The sequence below is a fragment of the Dipodomys merriami genome, unplaced genomic scaffold (genome assembly GCF_024711535.1).
Source record: "Dipodomys merriami isolate MVZ:Mamm:240054 unplaced genomic scaffold, mDipMer1.0.p SCAF_128, whole genome shotgun sequence".
Lineage (NCBI taxonomy): Eukaryota > Metazoa > Chordata > Mammalia > Rodentia > Heteromyidae > Dipodomys > Dipodomys merriami.
The window spans coordinates 1486889-1496853 of NW_027202582.1; the positions used below are offsets into that span (position 1 = coordinate 1486889).

General features: G+C 56.0%; 1 protein-coding gene across 4 annotated transcripts; it reads right to left on the bottom strand.

Moving 5' to 3' along the window:
* Positions 1-54: 54 nt before the first annotated feature.
* On the bottom strand, positions 55-5711 carry LOC138824276 (menin). Of its 4 annotated transcripts, none has more exons than XM_070018043.1 (10): positions 5641-5711; positions 4825-5285; positions 3905-4113; positions 3609-3737; positions 3264-3304; positions 3096-3183; positions 2380-2516; positions 1887-2022; positions 1329-1493; positions 55-1167 (listed from the first exon to the last, which is right to left on the bottom strand). In XM_070018043.1, the coding sequence occupies exons 2-10, from the start codon at positions 5267-5269 to the stop codon at positions 688-690; spliced, it is 1830 nt and encodes a 609-aa protein (XP_069874144.1). In that variant the 5' UTR covers positions 5270-5285; positions 5641-5711; the 3' UTR covers positions 55-687. The 4 variants fall into 4 exon arrangements, with proteins under 4 accessions (XP_069874144.1, XP_069874142.1, XP_069874146.1 ...); XM_070018041.1 differs by having other exon boundaries at positions 5653-5688; XM_070018045.1 differs by lacking the exon at positions 5641-5711 and adding an exon at positions 5551-5636.
* Between the last annotated feature and the right edge of the window lie 4254 nt (positions 5712-9965).

Consider the following 9965-nt stretch of genomic DNA (forward strand, 5'->3'; position numbering starts at 1 on the left):
AGCCGCAGGTCCCGGGACGAAACACGGACAGGTGCAGGCCTTTTTTTTTTTTTTTTTAACAAAATGTATTCATCTGCCTTAGAACTGAAAAATAAATCTATGTACAAAACAGGAAGAGCTCGGCCCGCGCCCTCCCACCCCCTGCAGGCTTCCTCCGGGTCCGGGGATGGCCGGGCCCCGGGCCCCTGAGTCCAGGAAGGGGGCGCGGGGAGCCGGCCAGGAGGACGGGCTCTGGATCCTGGCATCAGGGCTTGCCCTGGGCGCGGGCACGCGGGGTCCCCAGCCGTGGAAATGTGCCCCAGAGTCCCGGGCCGGCAGACCTCGGCCCCTAGCGGAAGGCCTGCCTCAGTCTCCCCAGGTGGGAGGGCCACAGCCTGCAGTCGGTCAGTCTGGCCGAGGGAGGCGGGGGTCAGAGCTTCGGCTGTGGCCCACTTTCGGGGGCTCGATCCAGTTGGCCGGCCGGGATGCGGGGAGAGGGGACTACACACTAGGAGCAGGGCCATGGCTGGAGGACCTCGCTGCCTCGACCATCTGAGTACTTGTAAACCTGGGAGCTGGGGAGGGGTGGAGGCGGAGCCAGGCTGTAGGCCCAATCTGGCTGTTTGGGAGGCAGCGGGGCTGGCTGGGGAATGGGAGCTGGGGAAGCCCAGCTGGATGGACTGAGGGTGGGACAGGGCTCCCCGCAGGTCACAGGCCCTTGCGCTGCCGCTTGAGGAAAGACAGAGTGTAGTCGCTGGGCGTGGACACCTTCTGCTTCTTCATCTGCACCTGCGACTGCGCCGTGAGCTGCAGCTTGATGGCGCTGGAGTTGATCTTGGTGGCCACCAGCAGCTCCTTCATGCCCTTCATCTTCTCACTCTGGAAAGTGAGCACCGGGCCATCTGGTGGCGGTGATGCAGGTGCGGGGGCCTGAGCTGCGCTGCTGCCTTCGGGGCCACGGCCTGTGCCTGGGACTGTTCCTGGGGGCTTTCGGGGTGGTCCCGAACTCGCACCCTGCCCAGAGTTGGGGCCCTTGTCCAGTGCAGGCTTCTTGGGGGGCGGAGGCTCCTCTGGCTTGGACTCTCGCCGTGGCCCTCGCCGCCGGCCTTCACGGGCCTCCTCACCCCAAGGTTCCTCTGTCTCAGCTGCCTCTGCGTCTCGGCTCACTATGTGCACCTTCTGCCGCACCTGGACGAGCAGCCGGGAAGGTATTGCAGACCACGGTTGGGAACTGCGGGGCCCCAGGCCCCAGCGACCCCAGCTAAGGGTCTGTTCCATCTATCCCCAAGAATGGCAGTGTCCCACCACCCTGTGGTGACGTCATACCACGGAGCACCCAGCCCCCTCACCTGTCCCTCGAAGCGGCCTAGGGACTGCACGAGGAAGGTGGCCCAGCCCACGTGCAGGACAGGTGTGGGGCTGCCCTCCTCCCATTTGCAGATGCCATCATAGAATCGCAGTAGGTGAGCGAAGCACTCAGGGTCCTGGAGGGCAGAGCCCTGGCTCTGGGTGCCCTGGGCAAAGGGGAAGGGAAAGTAGAGCACAGGTCAGACCCAGGGTGCAGGCAGGTCCCCACCTAGGCAGAGCACTGACTACAGAGGTGAGTAGGGGTCAGGAGCATCCTCCTTCCTCTTATAAGGCCAGTCTCAGCCAGGGCAGAGGAGGGAAGGCCATCTCCTACCTCCATCTAACCCTGTGTGAGGACCCTGGCCATGGAAGAGAAGGCTGCCACCCCATATACCCAAAGAGACAGGGTAGAAACCCCCAAACATCCTCAGTTCCTTCAATCCCAGGATCTTGGCTACTGCAAGAGAACACAGCCCTGGGCCAACTTCCACACGCAGTCCCCAGCCATGTAATGGGGACCCTGTCCAAGGGTGGGCTCCAGTGAAGCTCCAGCTCTTCACCTGAGTCTGCTCCCCAGGCCGCTCCTCGCCTGCCTCCAGCAAGCTGGCCGCCTCCTTCAGCAGGTTGGGGATGACATCATTGGCCACTTCAAAAAATTCCTTGTAGATCTCCTCGTCTTCTCGGCAGTAGTTGTAGCTGAGAGAACAGGGAGTATGTGGGATCTGTGACAGATGCCCCCAGGGAACAAACAGGGGGAACAGCCCAGGTTTTCTCCCCCCAGGTCATCCCAAGCCAGACAAGGGCACCTATGTCAGAGTACTCACAAGACTAAGGAGGGGAGGTAGGGCTAGGCTAGAAACTGCTGGAAAGAAATGGGAAAGGTCTACCCAGAGGCCCCTACTTCCTCAGGGATGGTAGCCTTGGCTGCTCTGGGGACTGAATGGAGGGAGAGGGGACAGAGCTGGGAACTCTGGTCTCAGTCTTGGACAAGAGTTGTTGGAAACTGAGTAAGGGGAAAGGAAAGGCTGGAGGCCGCAGTGGGAGGATCCTCACTCCTGGATGACCGTGGCAGTGTCCGCCCAGGCCTGCAGGGCCTCTCGCACGTTGCGGTTGCGACAGTGGTAGCCAGCCAGGTACATGTAGGGGTAGATGTGCTCATCACGGTAGTAGGCCTTGGCGGAGGCAATGCCCTGTGGGATGGGGCAGGGAAACCTCAGGGAGGCAGCCCCTGCTTTCTGGGATGGCATGCATGCCCCATCGAGTCACACAGGGAAGGTACAAAAGAGAAGTTGTAGAGTCATCCCCACTTCCAACCCCAGCTCTACCCCCTGCTGGCCCCTTTGTGGAACTCTCTGGGAGGTGACTGCTGAGGCCTGAAGTGGATTATAGGGGTGGGGACCCCCACAGAACAAGGCCCAGGGAGGGGAGGGGCAGCGCTCCCAGCCCCAGCCAGGCTTTGTCACTCTACTACAAAAATACCAGAGGTTTCCAGACCCAACACCCTCTGTGCTCCCACATGTGGCCTCTGCTATACATGGGAAGGATACTAAGGGGACAAATTGAGGCCCTGCCAATCGTAGGCTGGGGAGTGCAGAGCACCCCTTGGGCAGTCCTGACTATAGACAATGCACTTGATACAAAATGGGGACCTGTGTGGAAGATGCTCCCACACACCCAAAGCCCTTCCCTCAACTGTTCCCTGCATGTCCCGGAAAGGAGACCCCAGACATTGTCAAAGCCTAGCTCCTGCCACCTCCTGAGATGCTCACCTTATGGTAGAGGGTGAGCGGGTCTGGCCGGCCAGGGGTTGGCTCCAGCTCCTCCAGATCTGCCAGGTTCCCTAGTGCCATGGGGTACCTGGGAAAGGATCAGAAGTCTAGGATGCAACTCATCGCTCTGGCCCCCAAGCCCTAGTCTGGCTACTTCTCCTTACTGACCTTTCCAGATGTCCCCGGTCATAGAGCAGCCAGAGCAGCTTCTAGGGCCGAAGAAGAGAGTTATGAGTTATGAGCCGGGGGGGGGGGGGGGGGGGGGGAGGGGGCAGCTTCCTAGCAGGTGGCATGGGGGATCAGAACACTAAGGACTCCCCAACCAGGGAGAGGGCTAGAATTCAGGAAGCAATCCTTCAAGGGAATCAAAGCCCTTTCGGGTCTCAATTCCACTGTCCCAGGAACCCCTGGAAAGGAATTATTCACATACAGAAAGATGAACTCTGCCCAGGGCCCCTTAGCAAGCTGAGGCAGCAGCCTGGCCAGGCCCAGTGCTGCAGGCACACCCCTCACCTGCTGCAGCTGCAGGAGCTCCAAGGAGTCCGTGTGCAGGTCAATGGAAGGGTTGATGGCACACACCATGAACGCCACCTCCATCTTTCGATCACAGCGCATGTATGAGCCTTTCAAGTACAGCCAGCTCTTGGGGGGGGGGGGCAAGAGCAGAGGGGTCAGGATGGCCCACAGTGTGCCTGCTACAGGACACAACTGCAGGCAATGGTCTGAGTGTATGGGCCAGGGAAGAAGAGTCCCTTGGATAGCTTGTGTTAGCAGAGCACCAAGGGGACAAGGTTGGAGGTCTTACATACCCGCTCAGCCACACCAGCATTGACTGTCTGGCCTCTGCGGTCCTCATTGCCTTTGCCATGCCATGTGACCTCAGCTGTCTGCTCCCCATTGGGACCAAACACCACCCAAGCATGATCCTCAGACAGAGCCAAGTGTACGTCCCGGAGACCCAGGGCCTGGCAGGCCCCTACTACAGCAAAGGCCACACCAGAGCTATCCAGTTTGGTACCTGTAGAAGGGGGCAGTAACAAAAGAGGGTCTCTTGGGCTTTTTTGGCCTAGTGGGAGAGGAGCCAGGTATCAATGTGCCATATTCCCTCCCACAGCGCCCCCAGGCTTCAAATGGAGCTCCAGCAATACCTCCTATGTCTTCCATAGGAGAGGCTCACCTCCCCAGTTACATGCTTGTCCCCAGAAAAGGACAGGTGTTTTCTGGATCTACCATAGCTCTAGCCAGCTTGTGACACTGCCCTTTCCTTGTTATCTGTTGTCACCTACTTCTATTAATTCAAAAATTTGCCTATCTCATCACATCTATTAGATTATCACAGCAATAGTAACAATAGGGCACTGTGGCCACCCACCAACAAATCCTCCCAATTTATCTCTGCACTTCTCCCCCTCCCCTCCCCCCCCCAATCTGCTGCCACCTTCTGCGTTTCAAACTGCATGGCAGGGCTAAAGGTACTGAGCAGACACAAGGAAAGGTGAAAGGTTTTGGAGTAAAGCGATTCGATTTCTGCCCCAGTACTGCCATTCTGTGACTCCGGCACATCCCTTGCCCTCTTGGGATCTGTTTCCCCCAACTGCAAAGGACAAACACCTGCCCCTCCGAACTAGGTTTCCAGGTCTCAAAAGGGTTCTGTAAACCACACAGCACTGAGAAGAAGAGGTGGGCCAAGATTCATTTTACTCCCCGGGGCCACCTGTCAGGCTCCAACCTGTGATGAAGCTGAAGAGGGACTGGATGTGGGCCCGGTCCTTGAAGTAGGAGCGGCTGAGGCTGTTCCATATGACATCAGAGACTTTCTTCACCAGCTCGCGGCTGGAGACACCCCCTTCTCGTGGATAAAGGGACAGGTCGACGGCGCCTCGGATCTGGGCGGTGAAGCGGGCATAGAGAGCAGCGATGATGGACAGGTCGGCCACGGGGAAGTAGGTGAGGCCGCCGGGCGGGTCAGGCGCGGGGCTGGGCTGGAAGGTGAGCTCGGGAACGTTGGTGGGGATGACACGGTTGACGGCTAGGAAATGCTCGACGAAACCCAGTACCAAGGAGAGGAGCACCAGATCGGGCTCCTCCCGGCCCAGCTCCGCAGCAAACAGGCGCACCACATCGTCGATGGAGCGCAGCGGGAACAGCGTCTTCTGGGCGGCCTTCAGCCCCATAGCGGTGGGCGGCGGCCTGCCGGCGAGTCCCGGGAGAGAGAAAGAGGGTCTGGCTTGGGGGAGGGGACCCCCGACCGGGCCCCCCCACGGCTCCCCCGCCTCCCCGCCCCCTTCACCTGCGCCCACCAGCTGCCCCTCCTCGGTCGACGAGACCCCTCGGCCGAGGAAGAAGGGCCTCCTTGTCCCCTCCAAACCCGCGACCCCCGGCCCTGCAGGGGTGGGCGCCAAGGACCTTTCTGAGGGCCTCCAAAAAACGTCCCGCCCTCTCCCTACGACGATACCCTCCGAACCCTGGAGTCCTTCCAGAAGGAGACCTCTGGTCAGCCCCCTAAATCCCAAGGAGAGTCCTGGCCTCGGTCCCCCGCGCCCACCTCCGCGCTTACATCCCACACAAGGCACCGCGGCGCTCGCCGCCTGGAGCCTGCTGGGAAGCAGAGTCCCGCCTCTCGTGCCGCGTCGCCTGCTGGGAAATGGAGTCCTGAGCCGGCCCCGTCCTGCTGAGTCTGGAAATGGTGGCGCACGGTGCCTTATGGGAGTCGTAGTTTCGCTGCTCAGAAAGCCTGCGGGGGGTGGGGGAGGGGGGGAAAATGGGGCAGGGAAACAGGGCCACTTTCTCGAGGTCCTCAACGATTGGATCAGCCCCTATCGCGCGCTGGCGAGGAGGCGGCTCCGCAGTGTCTTCTGGGAGATGTAGTTCGGAGAGTGACAGGCGCGCTCCAGTCGTCCCTGCGCGTCCTCGTAGGGGACAAAAAAAAAAAAAAAAAAGCTATTTTGAAACACTTGCAGGGCCGGGCGTGGAGAGCGCGGCGCGCAGAGGCTGGGGCGCGAGGGGCGTGGAGAGCGCGGCACGCAGAGGCTGGGGCGCGAGGGGCGTGGAGAGCGCGGCGCGCAGAGGCTGGGGCGCGAGGGGCGTGGAGAGCGCGGCGCGCAGAGGCTGGGGCGCGAGGGGCGTGGAGAGCGCGGCGCGCAGAGGCTGGGGCGCGAGGACCCCGAGTTAGAGCCAGCCCTTGTTACGTAGGCTTCTCGGTTTCAAGGTAAGCACTCTGCCCTGAAGACCGTTTTAGGATGCACAGGGCTGCACACTTCATTCTTTTGGGGGAGGTGGGGTGAAGTGGGCAGTCCTCCTGGAATTTGAACCCAGGGACTCCTATTTGTTAGGCAAGTATTTTTTTTTTTGGGGGGGGGGTCCGGTAATGGTGCCTGAACTCTGGGCCTGGGCGCTGTCCCTCAGCTCTTCAGCTCAAGGCTAGCGCTCTACCACTGAACCACCTTCCCAGCCCCTCTGTGAGACTCTTATCTCCAATAAACCACCTGAAAACTGGAAGTGGTGCTGTGGCTCAAGTGGTAGTGCTCACAACCTATTGTGACAGCTGTCACCATCTCTAGACTGCCAGATGTCTACCCAAGGTCTCAATAGCCCCAGGTCGAGAACCACTGTTCTGACATATGATCTAATGTGTTTGTTATTTGTCTCTTACCACTGAAATACAAGCTCCATAGGACAGGTAATACGTGTGTTTTGTTTACTAATGTGTCCTGGTTGTTAAATACTGGGCGTAGAAGCTCACACACCTAGTCCCAGTTTACTCAGGGAGGCTGAGGCAGGAGAAACACTTGAGCATAAGCATTCAAAGTCAGTTTGTATAAAACAGTAAGACCCACTGGACGACGGTGGCTCACGCCTATAATCCCAGCTACTCAGGAGGCTGAGATCTGAGGATCACTGTTCAAAGCCAGCTGGGGCAGAAAAGTCCCTGAGATGCTTATCTCCAATAAACTCCCAGAAAACTGGAAGTGGCACTGTGGCTCAAGTGGTAGAGCACTGGCCTGGAGCTCAAGAGCTCAGAGACAGAGCCCAGGCCCAGAGTTCAAGACCGAGGACCAACCCTCCACCTACCCCGGGGCCCAGAAAAAAGGGCTGGGAATGTGACTTAAAGGTAGAGTGCTTGCCTAGTATGCACAAAGCCCTGGGTTCAATTCCTCAGTACACACATAAACATAAAAATCCAGAAGTGACCCTGTGACTCAATGGTAAGAGTGCTAGCCTTGAGCACAGAGAGGCTCAGGGGCAGCACCCAGGCCCTGAGTTCAAGCCCTAGGACTGGCCCCTCTCCCCCCCAAAATCAGATAGTAAGAAAACAAACAAAAAACCCAGTAAGATTCCCCAATCTTAAAAAAAAAAAAAGCAAAAAAAACCCCAAAAACAAGGGCAGAGGGAATGGCTTATATGGTAGAGTGCTTGTCTAATAAGCTTGTAGCCTTGATTTCAATTCCCAGTACTGCCCAAAGAACATCCCCTCACCCCAGAAGTCTAGCTGTTGACCAGGCATGGTGGTATAAACACTCAGCACTCAGGAAGCTAAGGCAGGAGGATGACAGATTGTGTTGGGAGAGAGAGAGAAAAAGAGAGGGAAGGGGGAGGTAATGAAGAATGAAGCCAAGAACCTATAATCCTAGCTATTCAGGAGGCTGAGACCTAGAAGATTATTATTTGAAGCCAGATGAAGAAGAAAAGTCCAAGAGACAACACCTCTAATTAGCCAGCAAAAAGCTGGACTGCAGGTTTAGCTCAAGTTGTAGAGTACCACCCATGAGTAAGGAAGCCAAGTGTGCTGAGTTCAAACCCTGGTACTGACAAAAAAAAAAAGAGAAAAGAAAAAAGAAATCGGACATGAGCCACACATGTTGAGCTAAATGAAAAGAAAAAAGCCAAGTATTGGTGGCTCACGCCTGTAATCCTAGCTACTCAGGAAGGAGGCTGAGACTGACGATCACGGTTCAGAGTCAGCCTGGGCAGGAAAATCCTGAGACTCTTACCTCCAATTGGCCAGCAAAAAGCTGGAAGTGGAGCGATGGATTAAGTGGTAGGGTACCAGTTTGAGCGAAAAAGCCAAGCAAGAGTGTAAGCCCCAGTACTGGCACAAAAAACAAAATTGGGAATTAAATTCAGTGTCTGAGCCATACCCACAGCCCCTGGATAGGGGATCCCAATGAAGAGAATATGGAACTCATATTCTCCATCTTCCTGGAGGTTTAGAATTTGCCAATATAAAGTGTTGGGCAAAATGTTTTTTTGGTCGGTCATGAGGCTTGAACCCTGGGCCGGGACACTGTCCACCACTTGAGCCACAGTGCCACTTCCAGCTTTTTCTATTTATGTGGTGCTGAGGAATCAAACCTAGGGCCTCATGCATGCAAGGCAAGCACTCTACCACTGAGCCATCTTCCCAGCCCCCAAATAATTTTTTTGTGTGTACGACAGTCCTGGGACTCCTTGAATTTAGGACTAACGCTGAGCTTTTGTGCTCAAAGCTAGGGCTCTACCACTTGAGCTACAGTTTTGTTAGTTAATTGGAGATAAGAGTCTCATGGATTGCTACTCAGGAGGCTGAGATCTGAGGATTGTGGTTCAAAGCCAGGCCAGGCAGAAAAATCCCGAGAGTCTTAGCTCCAATTAATAACCAAAAAAAAAGCCGGGCACTGGTGGCTCACGCCTGTAATCCTAGCTACTCAGGAGGCTGAGATCTGAGGATCGCTGTTCAAAGCCAGTCCGGGCAAGAAAGACTGTGAGACTTCTATCTCCAATAAACCACCAGAAAACCGGAAGTGGCGCTGTAGCTCAAGTGGTAGAGCGCTCACCTTGAGCTGAAGAGCAGAGGGACAACGCCCAGGCCCAGAGTTCAAGCCCCACGACCGACCAAAAAAAAAACCCAAAAACAAAAACCCGGAAGTGGTGCTGTGTTCAAGTGGTAGAGTGCTAGCCTTGAGCTGAAGAACTCAGGGACAGCCCAGGCCCAGAGTTCAAGCCCCACGACCAACCAAAAAGAAAAGAAAAGAGAGTCTCATGGACTTTTTTGCCCAGGCTGATATCAAACCTCGACCCCATAGCTCAGCCTCCTGAGTAACAAGGATTACAGGTGTGAATCAGTGGTGCCTGGTTTGGGCAAAATAATTATTTTTTGGTCAGTCCTGGGGTTTGAACTCAGGGCCTGGGTGCTGTCCCTCAGCTCTTCAGCTCAAGGCTAGCGTTCTACCACTTGAGCCACAGTGCCACTTCCAGCTTTTTCTATTTATTTGGTGCTGAGGAATTGAACCCAGGGCCTCATATATGCAAGGCAAGCACTCTACCATTGAGCCACCTTCCCATACCCTCTGAAAGTCTTTTGGCTGGTCTGTTTCTGGGTGTGGAGGAGGCAGCCACTTCTCCAATTTGATGGAACCTGGCCCCAGGGTTCCAGATTTTAGCTTTCCAGAGGCCTGCTTATCCCTTATCCCTAGACCCTGTCTATAGATCTGTATACCCCAAAAGGCAGAGGAAGCATTTTTTGATACCAAAGGCATTGTATATCATTACTTACTGAAGTATCACCAGACTATCTCATAAGATAGGTTTTATGATTCCTACTTATAAATAGGGAAACTGAGGGCAAGTAACTTACTCATGACTGCATAGACTATAATCCGGAGTATCTAACTCTCCAGCCTGGGCTCTTAATCAGGCCCTCAAACTCAAACCTCCAACCTCCATTCCCAACCAGGCACTTTAGACTGGTCCTATACTTTCCTCCAGTTTTAGTATCTTTTTTTTTGGTCGTGGGGCTTGAACTCTGGGCCTGGGCACTGTCCCTGAGCTCTTCAGCTCGAGGCTAGTGCTCTACCAGTTGAGTCACAGCACCACTTCCAGTTTTTGGGTGGT